We start from the raw sequence: 19,684 nt of genomic DNA, 5'->3' as shown, positions 1-19,684 counted from the left end.
TGCGTGCGACGGCGACGAACCACGTAGGGGCAGACAGACAGAGGTATACCAAAAGGGCACAGAAAGAAGAAACAAACTCAAGCGAGGAGGGAAGAAAAAAGAGTACGTCGGATAAGATTGTGGTGGAGGAGGAGGTCGAGGAGGAGGTGCTCAAGCCGGCTTCCCTGGTGATATTAGTACTCTCCCCGTAGACGGATACGGAGGGTTGGAGATGGGCTGTTGAGCTTCGGCTTCGGCCAGGCTGGAGCGGGCAAAGTCTTTACCCTACTGCTCAATTTATTATTATTACCCCGGAATTGCTGCGCTCGGTTCCGGGCATGGGACACCAGTTTGGTGGTTGTGAGCAAACAACATTCGAGGACGTTTCCGATGTGGAGGCAAGCGGAATCGAACATTTCGGATCCTGAACCTTTCCAACACAACAACCGCCCTCGGATCATCCCCCCCCTCTCCCAAGGCAGCAAAAGGCCCCGGTACAAACGGCGCCCTTCTCGCTGGACTACTTTTCTGAGTAACAAAACTCGTACGTTCAAACGGACCATCCCGACAATACCGGCCGAACACGGCCTTCCTCGTATCGTCGAACTCATCCCTGTACTACGTAGGCTCTGCTAATCAAGACTATACCATATCAACACCTTCATGACGTCCAGATAGTTTTACTGATGGACTTAAAAGAATTGAATATCAAACATTGTCATACTCCCTTCTCGACCGATTATTTCATCATCATCCTTATTCGCATTCGTAATACATTTAATGACATGTACATCCTTTTGCCTCTCATAAGCCAACGTCTATCATGACAATTTGGGTATCTAGGTGAATCAAAGTTGGACAATGTTCAAACCAAAAATAAGACAAATACACCTCCAGCGCCATGCTTCAAAATCCATGAAACCAAAAAACATCTCAAAGACTATCCTCATCAACACTCATTTCACTCGATAGCTCGTCCTCTGCAACGGCCGGCTCAGGCTCCAACTCGACGTTGGACTTGGCTGACCAACTGGCACCAACCGTGGCTGCTAAGCTGCCACTCATGGTCCTACCCGGATTTATCATGTAATCATGATCTCCGGGAGCAACGACACCGGGGTGGATCAATCGAGACCGTGATGCTTCCAAAATCCCTGGAGAGGAACTGACATCAGATCCATCATCGCCCATCAAACGTTCATTTGAATCCGAAGACCATCGCCACATCAGCCCTCCAGGTGCGGGAGAGTCATCGTCCTCTGATGTATCGCTGTCTGAATCTTCGTAGAAATGACCCTTTTCGGCACTCGACGAGGAACTGGTGTTGTTGAAAACATAACTTGGCGGTGGCAGGCGAGAAGGCTGAAGAGACAACTGCATACATTTTTCCAGTTGGTAAGAATATTTGTCAAGGCCACGAAGACCGCTTTTTCCTTTTCCTTCTTCTCTGCGTTCGCTATCCTTAAGTTTGGTTCTCGCAATCTTAACGTCAATGGCAAAGTTGTCTTCTGGCCTGACGCCACCGATGCCAGATGCCTCGAACTCGAGAGGTTGTGTCTCGTCCTCTCCACTAGTCTTGATGGGCTTCATTGCCATCTTCACATCCGAGCATTCCGTTGGCCAAGCTCTTAAGGCTGGATCAACTCGGGCAGTGTAATAACAAGCGTTGACATCTCGAATAATCGAATCTTCTGATTGGGGCAGTTTGTCCATTCCCAGGACCTCACGGCTATCTTCGGGGTCAAGCGATCGGAGATTGATAGGCGAGCGATCTCCGCTTAGATCTGTGCAATAATACGGGTTGCTGAAGAAAGTCATAAGGCCCTCCCGAGAATCATCCTTGGACTTGAGGCTTGACCGACTGAGTGCGTGCGCGAGGTCGCTATAGTCCGGTGAAAAGTCCCCATTGGAGCTCGACGAGTCGAGGTAGGAGTTGCCAGCTTTCAGGGGGTTTTTCTTGCCTTTGAAAACAATTGGCTTGTAATCAAAGGCGGTCGACATTGACTTGCATGAGGGTTGATTTATAGCAAGATTGGAAGAGGAACTGACGGAGTTGATTAGTTGCAACCCAGCTGCGCCTGGCTTACGTAGTTTCTTGTCATCTGATAAAGACATGGAAAGTTCGTTCATAGTACTTGTGTTGCTTCCTCTCCCACTTTGACGGCCACCCTCATCGGTCGTGTCTTCAGAGCCACGGAGCTCTGCCGAATCCGGGCTTACCTGGATATCAGGCAAGTATGGAGCCATTGCATCCCCCTTCCAACGGATTCTATGCCCATCTTTGGAAAGCTCAAACATGGTGCTCCGCTGCCTGATGGCCTTTCGAACAAAGGCTGGCGTGACGTTGAGAGTATGAAGCTGAGCCATACTGGATAGCAGGTTCAAATAGAGCCATGGTTGCTGCTGCGACGGGCTCTCACCAAATTGAGGCGATGCAATACCCAAATGTCGAAGATATCTGATGTTTTCTTCAGCCACCTGAGCACGGTGTATGTCGAGATCTAAGGGTCGCGTAGGACGCTGATCCGGAGAAGCGGGACGTTCAGATGACGCAGGACTCTCTGAGGTCGAAACTGCTGATCTCCCAGTCTGGCCCCTGGATTGAGTTTGTAGCTGTTCTTGTTCCACCGAATCAAAATTGATTCTTGACTCCGGCGGCAGTACACGCGCTTCACGTAACCCTTCCACTCTAGTCTCGCGATTCTGCCTACGGTTCTCTGCACGATCGGCCTTGGCCGCAGCACGAGAAATTCTCTGTTGTTGGAGAGGTAGACTGTGTTCCCCGGGCTTCGCGAGGTTGCCAGTGAACAGTTGTTCCAGTCGCTGGACGACAAGAATCATTTTGGCGCTGTCGCTCACGGACATGGTGTCTTGAGGGAAGAGAGAGTCGGGAATATCATGCAGGTAATTCTTGATGTCTTTATCCTTCTTGCTCTTGGAAACAGGTTCGCTGAGCCTTGCTGCACCGGAGGAGGAGTTAAGGCCCGAGCCCGAGATGGATGCATAACCAGAGTCGGTGTTGTTCTGGTCTGGTCTTTGGCCAGTTAGCAGACTCCTTTCCGTACTTGGCAGTGACTTTTCCATCGGTAACGACGAGCCAGGTTGAGACGGCGATTCCGCATTGTTGAGACCATGTGCAAATGTTTTGAGAAGTTGCTCGAGCTCCCTTTTCCTCTCCGCAGGTAAGCCATGCATACGAACTTCAATGATCCGGTCAGGACCCAAAGACGACGACGGATTCGGCCGGGTGTGCCAGGTTTTGAGAATGGTCTTTAGTCTCTTGTTCTCCACAGTCAAGTCGTCGATGACTCCACGAAGCTCATCTCTTTCGCTTTCTTCTTGTCCTTGCTGCCCAAAGATCTCATCGGCTTGTGACTGCAGGGGTGCAGGGGCGTGATAGCTCTCCTGCTGAGCCATGTAAAAGGGGGACTCATCTGGCCCGAGTCAACAAAGAAGGTTGAGAGTATGCTGGTGACCTTGACTTACCTTCATGCTTGACGTTCTTGTTCTGTTGGGATACTACATTCTCATTGACCCTATCAAACCAGTGTGCTGCGCTCTGGTCACTACTTGAGTCCCGGCTGCCAACGACAGGAAGTTTTGAAGACTCGGTCTTGGGCGCCGATTCCGCACTACCGGAGCCATCTGAATCGTGCGCCAGCTTCACCTTTTTGCTCTGGGGGAGGGAGATGGATTCGGATGCATGAGTGCGACGAGGATGGGTGCCGCTGATGGAGGAGAAGGGGCGTTTAGGTGACGGGACTGATGGTTTTGCAGCAAAGGGCATACTGCGTCATCGCTTAGGAGTGCGGTATCGTGGTTTAAGCGCAGGCTTCGGCAAGGTAATCGCTGTTGTCGTGGAGGCGTAGGTCGAGCGAGGGTAGGAAGGTGTTACGGAACTGCGGGATTGCAGTCAGGGTGGATTTCGTGGGATCTGGTGTCTGAGTGCAAAAAGATCCGAAATGGGATCTTTGCGTATCTAGGCGGTGATACGTTGTAGAGGGGGTGTTGAGAGGGAATCGTTGTAGAAATAGCGACAAGAAGGATGCGGTGGTGAGACTTTGCAGACAACAGATCGACGTGAGGGCAGCAGGGGAAGCCATTTTGGTACGGGTGGGCATTGCGAAAGCACTGGAATAGTGAGGGTGTGCTGTGTGTGGTTCGATCTCGAGAGGCCTTGGGAATCATCGATTTGGAAAAGAGCGTCCCGATCGAGCACCACACAACAGATCTGAGAAAATGAAGCAGCGAGCCTCCCACGTGACGTCGGAGCTCCATCTCGTATCCCTGCGCCATCGACTATCATCTGGACCTTGGGCCAGAATCGAGACCCTGAATTTGACACACATCGACGATGATCCTCTGTGTCCCATCATTGGCCCGGGTTGTCATCACTGCCGTTTCAGTGCATCGATGCTGTCTACCACCATCGGCCAGAACCATTCGAAGGGTCTTTAGGCCTTAGAAGAGGCCGATTTTAGCACCGATGTACATGCATTTTCCGCCTCCCCGTCAACGAGCGACGTTATCGATCTGTTTTATCGGTAGAGATACATGATTATCCCCAGGTCCAGAACCTCGAACACCACAACCACCCTCAACTCCTATACACAAGGACATGGACTAACATGACAATTACGGAGTATCAACCCATACTTGTACAAGTGGACTCGCTTCCTTGACCCTCGGCTCCTAGTACGGTAGCCCTGCGCCAAGGACCACCAGGCCAGCGTCCGCCACCGAGAAATCGGCGATGATTCGCAGTTGGCTCGTAGATGATTCGTAGCGATCACCTTGCCATGTTTTCTGCCTACGCAATTGTCTTGATCGTCAGGCACATTATTGGCTATTTACAGGCACTCGCTGGACCCTGCGAACTTGTTGTTTACAAGGCCCTGCAGCGTATTTACGAAGTCAAGGTTGTTTTTTCCAGAAGGGCATCGAGCTGAACTGCACCCTATGACGTCGACAGGTGGCTTCTGGCCGGGGCGTTTCCACCACCAGTTCTCTTAAAGTGTGTCGCGCAGAGTCAAAGTTCTGGGGCGCCGAAGATCTGAACGGAGTATCGACGTGCTGGCACCTACGAGGTACTCGTTGCCCGTATTCGTACTCCGTACAGGACGCCATTTTGCGTCAGATCACGTGAATGATGTCATACCTCTTGCGATCTCTGGATGTTACGGAGTATTGAAAATCCGAAAGTGAATCACGTGAGACAGCAGTTTCCTTCGAACTATTGCTCCTGCTCCAAGCTACTGCAACTGCTCGGACTGGCCAAATTATAACTACGACTGCTTGTTCATCGATCTTAGTTCATTATCTGCTCTACGGCAGCTATTCCTTGTATACATACACAAAGCATTATGTTTTAGAGACAGCATCAAGCTACACAAGATAAGTCTTTGACTAAGCTTATCTCTTGATTCCTTTGCAGCCAATCGAAATCTCCGATGCGGACAAATCCATGGTCCAGATTGGCTGTTTTCCCAGGCAAATTTCAAGCTCGCTGTAACACCACACAATCATGTTGCTCTGGCATTCTAACTGACGTTGGAAGGCCCTTGCGATCGAGCCACTGATATACCCTACAGCAATCAACCCCCGTTGTCCATTGCCATATCTCAACAACTCGTCATGGGGATACTATTGCCCTAAACAGTTGCAAATTGGGACTACTCCGTTGGGGTCGCAAATTTGGTCCTTGTCTTTTGCCTCTTGCCTTTTCGCTATAATCAGGACTTTTCTTGGATTTCTAGCTTGCTTCGGGCGTGGCTCTCTATCCTGAAAAGTCTCCTTGCGCTACTTTGCCGAGGAACTTCACCTGCACAATGTCCGTTGCAAATGCAGGCATGGCTGTAGCGGCCACGGGCCCTCTCGCAGAAGACGCGATCCGTGATCCTGAACTGGCTGGGCCTGGAGAGTCCGAGGAAGAGCGTCCTATCGCGCCCGATCAATTCGACCCCAGATACGAAACATCGAAATGGGAGCGATGGGTCTATTACTGTTACTACATTGGAAACAATGGGTTGACCCTCTTCAATTTTGCACCAACCTTATTCCAGGACCTTCTTTACGAAGCTGCAGGCGATTCAGGCAGATTACAATTTCTGGGCGCCTATCGAACGATCAATTCGATTGTATTACTTGCAAACGGCATTTCTTTTGCGATCCAAGTCGTCTTGTTTCTGCTTCTGGGAAGTATGGCGGATTATGGACGATGGCGACCATGGATTTTGATTTTCTGGTCAATCGTCGCCTTCTCGCTGGGCTTTGGCTGGCTCGGAGTGCATACTGAAGAAAAGTGGCCAATTGCAACTGGACTCTACATGGTCGGACTGATTGCATATCAAATGTGTATAACCTTCTGGACCGCTGCTTTTCCCGGTCTCGCTCGGAACCAGCCCGTGATGCGAAAGAAGGCCGAGCAGTTTGAAAACGGCGAAATCACTCGAGATGACTACGACTTTGCAGATATGATGGAACGCAACAAAGTTTATAACGTCGCCTTCATCATGCAGAGTGCCGGCGAACTTGTCATTTTGGCCATCCTTGTGGGCATTCTCTTCGCCTTGGACGTGAATGCTAGTGTCGAGAAGAATTTGTGGGGTCTTTCCGTCTTGATCGCATATGCCACCGGCGTCTGGATCTGCCTTGCTATTCCCTGGTTCATCCTCGAGAAAAAGCGCCCCGGGCAGCAGCTTCCACCAGGTATGAACGTGATAAGTGTGGGATTTTGGAACATTTGGCGAGCAATGGTTCAGATCTGGGAGTTGAAGCAGAGTCTGATATATCTCATTGGTGAGCATTTCCTTTCTCTCGGAAGTACGAAAGGGTGCGTTCTAACCCTATCTGTCAGGCTATTTCTTGCTCGGCGACAGCCTCAACACAACAGTGACGGTTATCGCCACGCTCCAAAATTCCGTGGTTAGCTACAACACCTTGACTCTAACCTACATTCTGATGGTCGGCATCGCAACCCAGCTCGTCGGGATCTGGGGCTACTGGAGAATTCAGAAACGATACGGTCTCAGCACGAAAACCATGTTCGATTTTGTCATGATCGGCATTCTATTGCTGGATCTTTGGGGAATGATTGGTATCTGGACCCACAAAATAGGTTATCATCACGAGTGGGAGTTCTGGCTGTACTCGGCAGTATATGGTCTGGTGGTGTATGTTATGGACATGTCGATGGGTTGTGTTAAGATTGCTAATTCCTTTAAGGTGCCAATGGTATGCCTACAGTCAGACGATGATCAGTGAAGTGACTCCACGAGGCAAAGAATTCTTGTTCTTCAGCTTGTACTCTATCATGGTATGTTTTTCAGGTCCAAAAGGAGAATAGCTCTAACGGGTTGACAGGGCAAGACATCCGCATTCATCGGCCCGATTGTCAGTAGCGCCATCATCGATGCCAGTCCCACGGGAAACAACAGTCTACCATTCTATTTCCTGTTCGGACTGAGCTTGCTGAGTTTCTTACTCCTGTTCTTCTTTGTGGATCTCAAGAAGAGCAGGAAGGAGCAGGAAGTATTCTTGGCAAAAGAAAAGGCTGCAAAGGAGCGACGGGCGAGCGTTGTGCTTTTCAATCAGGGACGATCTGTCGAGAATGTACCTGGTGGTAAGGAAGTGCCAAAGGATAAGAAGATGGACGTGTCCGATGAAGGCCTCCGTATGGGCAGTTCGACGAGCCTGGAGAGGGAACAGGCCAAATCGTGATGAAATTCGGTTCACTCGTGTCTGGAAAGAGGGATGCTGCGCGGGATAACCCGGGTTCGACATGCGATCACCAAGCAGGCTTCCTTAGGGAATGACAACAATGAGGTGAATGAGATGGACTACATTCTTCCGGCATCGGCGGCAGGTCAGAAACCGTACACATACAGTACCTGAAGCCTCGGGGGTGGAGACTTATCTCCACTTGGATCCTAGCGCGACGCGATTTATGAAAATCGCTCAGCCTTGCTCGATGAATGCAATGTAAGGAGGAACAGATGCCATGATCTTAATCATATCGTACCTCGGTCGTTGCGCGACTTAGCAATGACCAGCCATGAGCGCAACTCCCTCATTTGGTAGGTGGATTGACAGTGGATAGGAGGGGTTCCGGGTGCTCTACTTGACTTCGTCGACCTTGGTCGGAGTTCTCGCCGGGACCTGGGAACGTGTAGCAGGTTTCCTTCCAATAATGTTCGTCCTCGATGCATGTTTTGAATCTGGGGAAATTCATCGCACTGGTTTGCGAGGTCTCTTTACAGGTGTGGGAGGTATTCTGTCCGCGGGAACTACAGTAGACGTCCGCTATTACGAATGTTGATTGCTATGTCATCGAGAAGCAGCGACCTCGAAAATCAAGGTCTGTAAGTCATGGCTTGTAGATCGTTCGAATATCCCCGCGGTGATTGAATCGTACTTCAAACATTTAACCGCGGTCGTCGAGGCTTTGATGTTCGCACTCCCCAGTATCCGGCCATTGTAATTCAACACTGGACCCGAACAAGGAGTGCCAGCGTACGCTTACCGTTGTCACTGGTCTTATGAGGTCAGACACTATGATCCACGCAATCTAGGAAGGGGAGATGGTCCCATGGGAAGAGAAACAAAAAATCCGCGCTTCCGCAATGTCCGCGGAGCAGGATTTGCGGTCCGGTTATTCCTCCCTACTGTTGTGCTTATGAGTAGATGAAGCTAACCAACGCGGAGATGGGGGGATCTGGGGTCAGTTGGTTGAACAACTCTAGACCGAGGAAAATGACCAACAAGCCTCGTACATGACCAATCGTCGAAGAAGCACAACGTTAAGATGATTGTCTTTGTGACTTGCCTGGGATGGCTGACTGTAACTCGTATTGGCAGGGCTTATCGTTCAGGAGATGGCACGGAGAACAGGACAGCCGGAGCCCGGGAGGACGGACATGAAGCATTTGAATCCTGATCGTACTCGTACACGGCAACCCCTGCACCATTTCAGAAAGCCAAACTTCCGTAGGTTTGTCAGGCATCATCATCTGACTCGATGACCCCTGACTGCCCAAACTTTGATTTCGTTCTGAGCGGACGGAGAGATGCATGATTCCGCATCGAGCCATAATGGACGAAACATGGAAGTACGGAGTAGTCAACACAGTTGTGCGAGGGGCATGTGCAATTTGTTGGCTTGTGTTGGGAATCAACGTGCTCCATACTCTGAGGGTGACAGGGTAGAGGAAGGATTGCAGGTTGCATTACTGTCAAACACGCTGCACGTCTGCTGCAAGAAACCTACCAGAAGTAGTATTAGGACAACAAAAGGCGCAGATATGGTAGTGGAAAGGCGTACAGTGAGGCGGGCGCCTAGGCAATAGGCGTTAGGGGTTAGTGCCCCCCCAGTATCCGTATACGCGCAGTTAAAAGGCTTCGCACCCGTGATAAGCGGGAGATAAGGGCCCCTTGCTGCCTGACGTGGGGGGTTTTGTCGCAATAATGTCCGTCCAGGCGGTCAATATTGGGCTGGAGTTTGAGCCGAGGAAGCGAGCAGATCATCATGGGCACAGCCAAAGACTCCGAACTCCCGTAATAAACATGCAGCAAGTGAGCAATATTGATGTTTTCTCGCTCGGTGAGAAAGACCGTTCGTCTCCCTTGTGGCCTTCTCGTCTCTGTCTCACTCTCTACCTACGAGAAACACGCAATTGTGACAATGACACGGGAATACGGATGCTGTGGTTGTCACAGGATGTACTGTAGGCTTGACGCTGAAGCTTTCGTCACGGCATTTTTCTTCCGATCGGACGAACAATTCCTTATTCATCACATCGCGCCATCCAACGCTCGAGCCAATCAATTCCGATGGTGCCTGCAGCATGAGTCCAAAGTCCATGTTGATTTGATGGCAATCGTGTAATTTTGTTTCCGAATTGGCATTTTGACGTTCTTCTTTGCGGATCCCAAACGCGCCTTTGTCTTTTGCTGCGCCCTAAGATCCGAATGACTCTTGGAACCTCGTATTTGGCTTCCCAATTCTCCCGCCTTCCGTGCCATCGTACGAGTTCAATACGGCGTTTACTCAACCGCCCTTCTCGTACTTACGGCACAGCTTACCGATCCAAGACCCTTTTACACCGTTGCCATTGTGACTCAGGCATCCACTAATCCTTAACTGAAGCATCTACTAATCTCAATTCTGGTCAAAGTCATATATACGAGCTCATCATCTCTAGTTCTTCTCATTCTTCCCCTCTTTTTTCTCCCTACAAGACGAGTACAAAAGAACAACCCTCTACATTCCACCATTAGCACTAGCAAATGCAAAAGCAATAGCAATAGCAAACACGTTTCACAAGTACGACTAAGCAGACCCTCGTACAAAAAACATTTTGCCATCCGGCTCCGGCCAAGAAAGGTTCAGCCGAATTTTGTCCAGTCCAGCCTGATCCTTTTCTCTCACATGCCAAAAAGAAGAAGGGCGAGGCTACCACTTTGTTGTCCACGTCCTTACTAAAACGCTACTACATTATTACAATACTCCATCCTCCCGTCACTTTTGATCGAGTTTTTTTTTCCTTTCCCCTTTCCACCCAAACAACGGTCTCCACCAGAAAATCCTTTTTCCGGTCGGGACTGTTACACTATCAACATATCTATATACCTGCTCGTTTCCCCCAAAACCCACGCACACAAAATTTCCAAATCAAGAAACAGTCAGCAACCATGCCGCTCTCCATCATGCAAGAGTTGAGCAGACCGCCCTCACGTGAACTGGCGCCTCCTTCGCCTCAGAGGAGGTTATCACGCGAAGTCACATACCAACTCGCCGACACTGCGCGGAGAAAGTCATCTGAGAAAGTGGTCCGGGAAGACCTGAGGCTCAAACTCAGCCACGACCACATCCTCGAGTTACTACTACAAGACATTGCCCGAACGGAACGAGAACGGCAAACGTCACCGACGGAGGAGAAGTACCTTTTGGAGGAGGAGAGGAAGTCGCCGAGAGAGGAGCGAAGACGGAAACAACAACCTTCAGACGAACAACCTCGATTCGACGACTATGGTTTCCCATTAGAAGATGAAGACGTAGAGGAGGATCTGGGCGGATTGGCGTTGATGAGGACAGAGTCGAGGAGGCCGAGGAGGTGAAGGACTTCTTTACTGCATCATGACCTCACCACTCTACGACTTTTATCGTCCCCAAGACCATGACGTCGACGAACATTTTTTTTACGACTTTATTGCCTCGAAACGTTTTCATAATGATATACCCCCTACTCGACCACCAGCGTTACTGGTCCGAGTTCGATGATGGTTTTTTCCCCCTTCGAGCCGATGCTGTTCTCTCCTTCACTACGGGAGGGAACAAAACTACGGCAACTTTACAGCCTATTTCTTCCAAGGCTACTCAACAACGGTGCGCGACGGCAAAGGATAATATTTTGAAGAAGATCCCGATGAGGACGAGATGGAGATGAAGATTGGGTCTACGAACGCGGGTTGCTTCGTCCGACGGACACCTTCCAAGACACGACGTCGGGGACAGGCTATTGGATGAGCTTTGGGCTCTACACCTGTTTCCTTCACGCCGTGTTGGTCGGTGGTCATGTCTGTCCTGAAGTACTCAAGCGGAGGAACACGTTGTAGCGCTTTATTGTTGCTACGAGACCTGGATCAAACATTCCAGTCAGACAAACATGTAGAAGAGGAAATTGAAAAAAAAAACTCTATATTGAACATGAAGAACATCCTATGGTCTTTGCAACTTGTTCGATTTGTTTCGTTGCGTGCCTCACCGCCCATCTCGATCCCGTTCCATCGCAACACGACTGTATATGTACTCGCAATCTTCGCCATGTGCTTTCTTTTGTGAACAGAACAACATACCATTAGGGAAAATCCCGGGACCGACAGACTGGTTTCGGGATTAACCTCCCGGTCCTCAATTGATCAAACAAATACTTTTAATGTACCTAGGTACGGGACAGGTATCCTACAATGGGAAGATTTCCCAAAAATTAATCGCGCGGCCCGGTCCAGAAAGACGTGAACTGAAAACGGCCCTGAAATCTGGATTCGGATCCATTTTTTAACAAGATTGTTACAACATTTTTTTTCAGCCTGACAAGGGATCGAAGCCGTCACTTACAACGGACGAACGACCCCAAGTGGGCTTTGGGGTGACTAATAAAAAAAAATCGACGGTTGTTTTGATCCTTCTTGATCATTCCATCGTCGCATCAAACCCACACCACGTGGTGACTCACGAGGCCGTTTTCGTTTTGCCGCCGCCGCCGCCGCCACCGGGACGTCCGTGTGTTACAAGCACTACCTAGGTACCTACTTGTAGGCACCTATGATACCGAACAGGAACGACCCGTGCGCTAGGTACGTATGTACAAGAGTATTTTACGATAACTCGTTACCGGATACGGAATGGAAATTTTTTTGGGTTTGTTGTTTTCGTCCCTTTTTTGGATGGTTCTCAAAAAAAAAAAAGACCCGAAAGTCGGTCGGAACATCTAAAGACCCACTTTTGTTTTCTCATTTTTGGTTTTCGGGGGGGACGGATTATTGATTTTCCTTTGGATGAGTCAGAGGAGTTTCATACAAGTAATTGTCCTCGGTATACTAGTAGTGACATGTGAACATATCAATGTACGCCCTATTCTAAAAGTGTCAGTGTCAGTGTCAGTGTCAATCATCCATTTACATGCGACGTTGGATCATCCAGAATTCCCTGTCTGCTTCTCTTCGAACACTTTGAGGAAGACAGAGGTAGGGAGAGAGAGAGAGAGAGTTCTTATCCAGGTTGACCTGGAATTGTACTGCAGGCTTTTGTTCATGCCGACCCTCACTTGCTGCGGTCAAAGTCCCCCTAGAGTTTCGGGCTTGAGGCTGACTCACTTGACCCTTGAGGAAGGGAAGGTGAATAGGTCACTTGCTGTGTATACCAGGTACTTATGTAGGCTTACCCCTCAATAACTTGCTCCGTATGTAGTCCCCCGGTTAAACACCGGCGAGGATGGTGAAGGGAGACGGAGTAGAGAACCGCTTCTCGCCGTATCTTCGGCTTCACATCTCTCCTCCTCGTGACCATGATCAATTTCATCACAACGGTACGATCGTGCAAACAACACACCTCACCTCGTTTCTGGATTCATGGCGTTTTTATCAAGGGTCATGTCAATTTGAATGCCTCTACACTCCTGTTTGATACCCCGTAAAGCTGTTTTTGCCCGCGAGTCTCGAGTTGAAACATATTCCCTCGGCCCCTCCCTGCTCGTCGTCGTGACAAACCTCCCCCCCCAACCAAACATGGCCTTTATTCGCCCATACGTCGAGTCGGATCAGGACGCCATGATACATATTGTGAGCCGCTCTCGACACATTCACAGAAAACACTGAGCAGGCTAACGTCTGACAAATTGTTTCTGCTCATAGTTCAGGGAGACTGCGGCACCCGACTTGCGAGCGGCCGGTGACCCGGTCCTTCATTACGGCTCATACCTCTGGTGTCGGCCGTACTTTTTGTTGCAACCCGACACCTGTTACGTCTTGGACGACGGCGATGGAAGGGCGGTGGGCTATCTCTTGGGGATCTGTGACACGCCGTCTTTCGTGCATAAATACCGGGCCGTCTTCATCCCCTACGTTCAGCTGGAAGGCATCGAAAAGCCTCGACCAGATGAGTCGGTCAGATGGAATGAGAACCTACCGAACGCCCTGAGAAACATCATGTTCCACCCGGAAGGTATGTTGCACGAGGACTGGCCGGAGTTGATGAAGTCGTGGCCTGCACATTTACACATTGACATACTGCCGGAGTACCAGAGAAGAGGGTTTGGTCAACGACTGATCGAAAGGTTTTGCGAGGTGGCTAAGAAGCAAGGCGCAAAGGGAGTTCATTTGGGTATGGCTGCGGCGAACGACGACGCTGGAAAGTTTTATACCCGTCTAGGCTTTACACGATTTCCTGCCGTTCTCGACCATGGCGCTTCAGGAGAGCAAGGTAGAACCGAAGGGGCCATCTGGTTGGTCAAGACATTATGATGATGATGATGATTTTGTCCCTAGTTTTCTTTTGATCGATTCGTTCGTTGGTCAAATCTTCTTGTTCAGCTTTCACTCACGTCAGCACCAAATGTCACTGTCTGATGAGCTTGCGTCAGCCAAACCCATTTTTTCAGCTTTGACAGAATTGTATAGCTTTTGCGTATTCGAAAAGACTCTTGATTCGCAGGTAGGTGTTTGTATGCTATCATGACATGCCTGAATTTACATGTCAATCTTCAGTACTTACCACCTTTACCCATACCTTCTCCGTCAATAAGTGAGGCCGGATGAGCGTCCACGTGAGCGGCTTGGGCGAGTTCGGGGGTAACCGAGTTTATTACCGAGGGCGAATCTACGGAGGACTAAGAATTAACCCCAGATAGTGCAAACCTCCTACGCCGTACTCCGTACCTGATGCTAAGATCTTACGGACGTTGTACCTTGGCCCTGTTTCAAAGATGATGCTTACCTCGTTTACCAGAAACTAATACTCTGTAACTAGATCTGTCATCAAAGCTCAAGAGATATTTCATACACATTTTGAACCTTTTACTCCTTAACCTCTGCTCGTCCTTTTTTCCTTACATTGTCACTGTCTGTCTGTACGGAGTACGGACGTCCCCACAGTATCATTCGACCACCGACCGCAGTATCTCTGGTACCATGGTTTTCTTCAAAGCTACACCGGCACCTGAATTGCCCACGAAGGACATCCTATCTTGGATCTTTGACGCCCCTGACTACGATGTGAACAAACCGGTAAGCTCTTCCTTTTACCTACCTAGCCCATATTAAACCCTCGATTTTCTCAACTTTTCAACAACAAAAGGACAATCTCTTCATTGTAAGTACGGAGTACGTATCGTGAACGTTGACATTGTGTCCGCACCTCTCGCAGATCCTCGTCGATGCCTCCAAAACAGAGCGATTCATCTCACACCTCCACGCCCGTACGACCATCCGCAAATTGATAGCGGGACTTCGTCACATGGGCGTGCGGCGGGGGGATTGTGTCATTGTGCACTCGTTCAACGACATCTACTACACCCTCCTCGTGTTGGCCATCATCGGGTCCGGGGCCATCTTCGCGGGGACGAATCCGGGATACACCCCACTCGAACTTCAACACCACGTCAAGATCACCCAGTCCAAATTCCTCATTTGCGAACCGGAGTTGCTCCCTTCGTTGCTGCAAGCCGCGAAGGGGACCGGAATCCCGGTCTCCCGTATCCGCATCTTCGACACCCAACCCGGTCAGACCTGTCCGGACGGGCTTCTGGGTTGGAACGACCTCCTGCGGCACGGAGAGTCGGATTGGGTACGATTCGACCACCCGGAGACGTGCGCAGACACCACGGCGGCTCGTCTGACGAGTTCCGGAACGACGGGCCTCCCCAAGGCGACCATGACCTCTCACCTCAACCTGATAGCCCAGCACGAATTGGTCTATGGGATCGCCAGTCCCAAACGACCCTATGAGGTTGTCAACCTCTTCGCCGCGCCCATGTTCCACGCCGCCGTCGGCCCGCGCGTGCACACGACGGCGCTCAAGAACGGCGAGAGGTCGTACGTCATGCGCCGTTTCGAACTGGAGCCGTTCCTGGCGAACCTGGAAAAATACCAAGTGACCGAACTGTACATCGTCTCGGCCATGGCCGTGGCCATCTGCATGTCCCCCCTCATCGAAAGGTACTCTCTGAAGTCGGTCCGACAGGCGTTGGCCGGCGCGGCGCCGCTGAGCAAGGAAACCCAAGCGGGGATCCGGAAATACATGAGGCCCGACGCGCCCTTCACCCAGGTCATGGGCATGACCGAGAGCACTTGCATCCTCACCTGGTTCGACTACCCGGAGGACGACGTGACGGGGTCGGTGGGTCGGGTGAGGCCCGGCATCGACGTGAAACTGGTCGACGACGAGGGCAAAGACATTTCCGGTTACGACGTCACGGGGGAACTGTGCATCAAGGGGCCCACGGTGATCAAGGAGTACTTCAACAACCCGGCGGCCAACGCCGAGACTTTCGACGCCGACGGCTTCTTCCACACGGGGGACGTCATGTACTGCGACGGCCGCACGAAACTGTGGTACATTGTCGACCGCAAAAAGGAGATGATCAAGGTGCGGGGGTTTCAGGTCGCCCCTCCCGAGATAGAGGGCGTGTTGCTGACGCACCCGGACATCGTCGACGCCGCCGTCATCGGAGTCTCCGCGCGGAGCGAGATCGACGGCGAAGTGCCGCGCGCCTACGTCGTGCGCAGACCGGGCGTGAAGGAGCCAGATCTGACCGAGAGGGATGTCGTCGAGTACGCCGGCAAAGCGCTGTCCAAGTACAAGCGCCTCGAAGGCGGTGTGAAGTTCGTGGATGCGATACCCAAAAACGCCTCGGGTAAGATCCTGAAGAGGATCCTGAGAGACGAGGCGAAGAAAGAGACGACCGGCACTGCCAAGATTTGATTTTTTGGTCTCTGTGAGTGGTCGTAAGCGGAGTACCTCGAGTACTCTGCCCTTGCAATATTATTCGAGCCAAGGACTTTTGGATGGTTGGGTACTGATTAGTACGGAGTATCAATTGGTACACTTTCATGTACTCTGTACTGTTGAGGAATTGAAATTTTTGTATCATACCCCCGTCTTTGACTCACACGAGAGTGATACACATAAAGAGCCCTGGGCGTTGATTCGCCTTAATTTTGGGGAGGTCCGATATTGCACAAGCAGCGTAGGTGGTCAACCTCGGTTTTTGAACCCCACAGACAGACAGAGAGAGAGAGAGAGAGAGAGAGAGAGAGAGAGAGAGAGAGAGAGAGAGAGAGAGAGAGAGAAAGTTACACGGGACCGGAGAGCTCGGTCCTTGTCGAGTGCGTGTTTTGTCCGTGAACCAAAAAAAAGTTGTTTTCAACGAGTTATCGTTGTTGATACATCATATATATTCGTTGGTATATATGTACATGTTTTTGTGTGTATCCAAGAAGGATAGGAGAAAGAAAGCAGGTACAAAATCTGCCGCGGGGATTCCAACCCAAGCCAATCAAACAACGGTCGAAAATTCCTGATAGATTCCACTTGGCCATCTCATATTGATGAGTTTCCCCCTCCAAAAGAAACCAAACAAACCCACAAGGGAAAAAAAACAATGGGGAATAGAAGTTTCGTTCAAGGTCGGAAATTCGTCAAGGTAGGTGTCGTGCTTTGCTCAACAACAACACCAAATCTACGTCAATAGTAAACCGGCAGCCCCTTTGAGGTATTGACAGTCGCAAAAACTTTGCCGCATGATTTCGTTCCTCAAAACCACAACTTCATCGTGCAGGGCGTGGAGGAGAGACGTCTGGACCTGCAGCTTTTCCTCCTCGCGCTTGCAACGGGCCTGGAGGTTTTCGATAAAGGCCTTTTGGCGGTTTCGACACTTGGTGGCGGCCTTGCGGTTGAGCTCGAGTTCGCGGGCGTGCTTTTCGGAGCGCGGGGTGATCCTCGACGAGGCGGACTTGCGCCGTCTCGCGGGTGTATTGCGAGGTCTGTAGGTGTCGTTCGATAAGTCCGAGGTCGCGAGGGACAGTCGTCGGACGGCCCTCTGACGGTCCAGGGAGAGGTAGTCGGTGAGAGAAGAGTCAAACGACCCACCGTGCTGGTGCTGGGGGTTGTGGTTGCTCAGATCAATAGACCCGTGTTGGCTTTGCGGGGACCTGGACGACTCTGACGCGGTGAAGGAAGAGGCGTGCAATTCTTGCGGGTGAATGAAATAAGGCAACGGTTCGGTGGGGAGGATGGTCGATGATGGCTCTGCGGATGGTTCAGCAGAGAACGGATCAGAGGCGTCAGGCAGCATGGAAATGTCGTCGAAGTTCAGAGTCTCTTCAGGCGGCAGTGGCGCGGGCACGTCTTGTTGGAGCTCGACCGGCCACATCTTGATCTCGTCAATGGGTGGCCGTGGGAAGCTCGATCGCGTACTCATGGTGCCTCCTAGGTAAGAAGACTCAGAGTTGAGTTTGACGTGTTTTCCCGAAATGCTGGTTGCGATGGGGATAGACTTATTCGGATGAGCATATGTATGTACAAGGGTGTGGCTTGTAAATCACCAAGTTACCGCAAAGGCCGTGGAAAGTAATTTGAGTCGGATGGGATGGGACAAGAACTTGTTGAAGAATAGACCAACCCAGGCTGTTTATGGGTAGCAAAAGAACAATACCTCAATTACCTTTGAGAGCTTGACCAGTGTCGTCATATGGTCCATGGGTGTCGCCACATGGGTTGTTTTTACAGCACTGTTTCCTCTCAGCGACAGGTGTGGACAACAGCTCCGGACGTTTTAACCGTCAAGGTTTCCATCGCACGAAAGTCCGTAGATTGCGGGGGTGGGAAAGTAAAAGGACCCTGTCGAAGAAAGAAAGCACCAAAGACTGATCTCAGTAGCACCATGCGCCCACCCAATCATACGCCTGAGGCTCGCTCGCTCGCCATTCTCCGTGTCCTGAGATTGAGGCCGGGAACCCGAGGGCATGACTGGAGGCTTAAGGCGAGCCGAAAATAATGAGCGGCCGGATATCATAACCAAGAGCAAAGTGACTGGCTGATGAGCCTGATTGAGTTCCGAAGACCAGGATATCCTCTCCGACAAGACCCACCTTCGCTTGAAAAGTCGTTGAATCAACACAAGACCTTCGAGTGTTGGTACTGCGACTGCGGAGGAGCACTTACGAGCAGGTCATTACTCGTTTCAGCAAGTGAGGAACTGTCTGGTCGACGTCAAAAACCAAACACGAGTCGTAGTCGGACGGAGTTTGACAACGCTGGGAATTTTTTCTGGTCCTTCCAAAAGTGGGTAATCCGGTCATGTCTTGAGTGCTTGGAGGGAGATACTGTTCCCTCGGATGATGATTGGTCAGATACACTGACACGAGCCTGTACGAATACGGGGGCCCAACTCTCAGGAGGACGAACGGTGATCTTGCGGATATCAACTTCAAATTGCGTTAAACACATCTCGGCAACCCGTGAGGAACGCTTTCCTGCCCTCTGAGTCTCTGTCACCGCTGGCAAGTCATTCGTTCAATTCCAACAATTGACTCTCCATGCACACAACTCCTCTGACCTAGACTTCCTCTGGGTCCACTCGGAATCCATGGCTTTGAAAAAAGGACGTCCCTATCCGTATCCCCGCCATTTCTGTTGCCACAGATCATTTACTCTTTCCGTCCATGGGATTGTCGAGGTGTTTCTCGAGTCTTTACTCGTAGAAAAGTGGGCTCCCACAACTGACTTATTGATCCGTTGGGCTTCCGGTCGACATGAGCATGCACGAGTCGACCGCGCCCAGTACCCCAACTGTGGTCTCAAAGAATCACGGCGCGAGAGACCACCACGGCACCCATATGGCAATGACTTCATAGGACGCACTGATGTGAGAATGTAAGCGACGACTTCTCAAACCCTGGCAATCCTCGCTCTTCCCCACCCATACACAACGTTCCCGAACCTCTCTTCGCTATGTTCACGGTTCCATATGATGTCAGGTACCCGGTATGAATCTTCGTGCTTGGATATCAGGAACGTTGCATTGTAAATAGAAATAGCGTTTTTAGTCTCGACCTTGTCCCCCTGACCTGTTAGAGGTTGTGATATCAAAACACCACTGAAAATTCACGCGGTGATTGTTTGAGGCAAACCAAGGAACGCCTTTCTCGG

The 19,684-nt window shown here is 50.7% G+C and overlaps 5 protein-coding genes across 6 annotated transcripts; 4 read left to right on the top strand and 1 right to left on the bottom strand.

The window, feature by feature from the left end:
• Nucleotides 1-912: 912 nt before the first annotated feature.
• PV06_10436 (uncharacterized protein) lies at nucleotides 913-3,396 on the bottom strand (the record flags this gene model as incomplete). Its single annotated transcript, XM_016411989.1, has 1 exon — nucleotides 913-3,396. The coding sequence occupies one exon, from the start codon at nucleotides 3,394-3,396 to the stop codon at nucleotides 913-915; it is 2,484 nt and encodes an 827-aa protein (XP_016257609.1).
• Nucleotides 3,397-5,279: 1,883 nt separating this feature from the next.
• PV06_10435 lies at nucleotides 5,280-8,314 on the top strand. 2 transcript variants are annotated; one of them, XM_016411987.1, is made up of 4 exons: nucleotides 5,280-6,777; nucleotides 6,836-7,151; nucleotides 7,204-7,294; nucleotides 7,342-8,314. In XM_016411987.1, the coding sequence occupies exons 1-4, from the start codon at nucleotides 5,808-5,810 to the stop codon at nucleotides 7,696-7,698; spliced, it is 1,734 nt and encodes a 577-aa protein (XP_016257607.1). In that variant the 5' UTR covers nucleotides 5,280-5,807; the 3' UTR covers nucleotides 7,699-8,314. The 2 variants fall into 2 exon arrangements, with proteins under 2 accessions (XP_016257607.1, XP_016257608.1); XM_016411988.1 differs by having other exon boundaries at nucleotides 6,836-7,294.
• A 1,701-nt stretch (nucleotides 8,315-10,015) lies between these two features.
• PV06_10434 (uncharacterized protein) lies at nucleotides 10,016-11,771 on the top strand. Its single transcript, XM_016411986.1, has one exon. It carries the CDS (start codon nucleotides 10,669-10,671, stop codon nucleotides 11,092-11,094), a length of 426 nt encoding a protein of 141 aa, XP_016257606.1. The 5' UTR covers nucleotides 10,016-10,668; the 3' UTR covers nucleotides 11,095-11,771.
• A 1,249-nt stretch (nucleotides 11,772-13,020) lies between these two features.
• On the top strand, nucleotides 13,021-14,160 carry PV06_10433 (uncharacterized protein). Its single transcript, XM_016411985.1, has 2 exons — nucleotides 13,021-13,317; nucleotides 13,390-14,160. Exons 1-2 carry the CDS (start codon nucleotides 13,141-13,143, stop codon nucleotides 13,996-13,998), a joined length of 786 nt encoding a protein of 261 aa, XP_016257605.1. The 5' UTR covers nucleotides 13,021-13,140; the 3' UTR covers nucleotides 13,999-14,160.
• A 306-nt stretch (nucleotides 14,161-14,466) lies between these two features.
• On the top strand, nucleotides 14,467-16,546 carry PV06_10432 (uncharacterized protein). The gene is made up of 2 exons (XM_016411984.1): nucleotides 14,467-14,760; nucleotides 14,900-16,546. The coding sequence occupies exons 1-2, from the start codon at nucleotides 14,665-14,667 to the stop codon at nucleotides 16,454-16,456; spliced, it is 1,653 nt and encodes a 550-aa protein (XP_016257604.1). The 5' UTR covers nucleotides 14,467-14,664; the 3' UTR covers nucleotides 16,457-16,546.
• The last annotated feature ends 3,138 nt before the right edge of the window (nucleotides 16,547-19,684 follow it).

The sequence above is a fragment of the Exophiala oligosperma genome, assembly GCF_000835515.1.
Source record: "Exophiala oligosperma strain CBS 72588 unplaced genomic scaffold supercont1.13, whole genome shotgun sequence".
In the NCBI taxonomy this organism is placed as follows: domain Eukaryota; kingdom Fungi; phylum Ascomycota; class Eurotiomycetes; order Chaetothyriales; family Herpotrichiellaceae; genus Exophiala; species Exophiala oligosperma.
The sequence above is the reverse complement of the archived record's forward strand: the minus strand, read 5'-3'. Positions and strand labels throughout refer to the sequence as shown.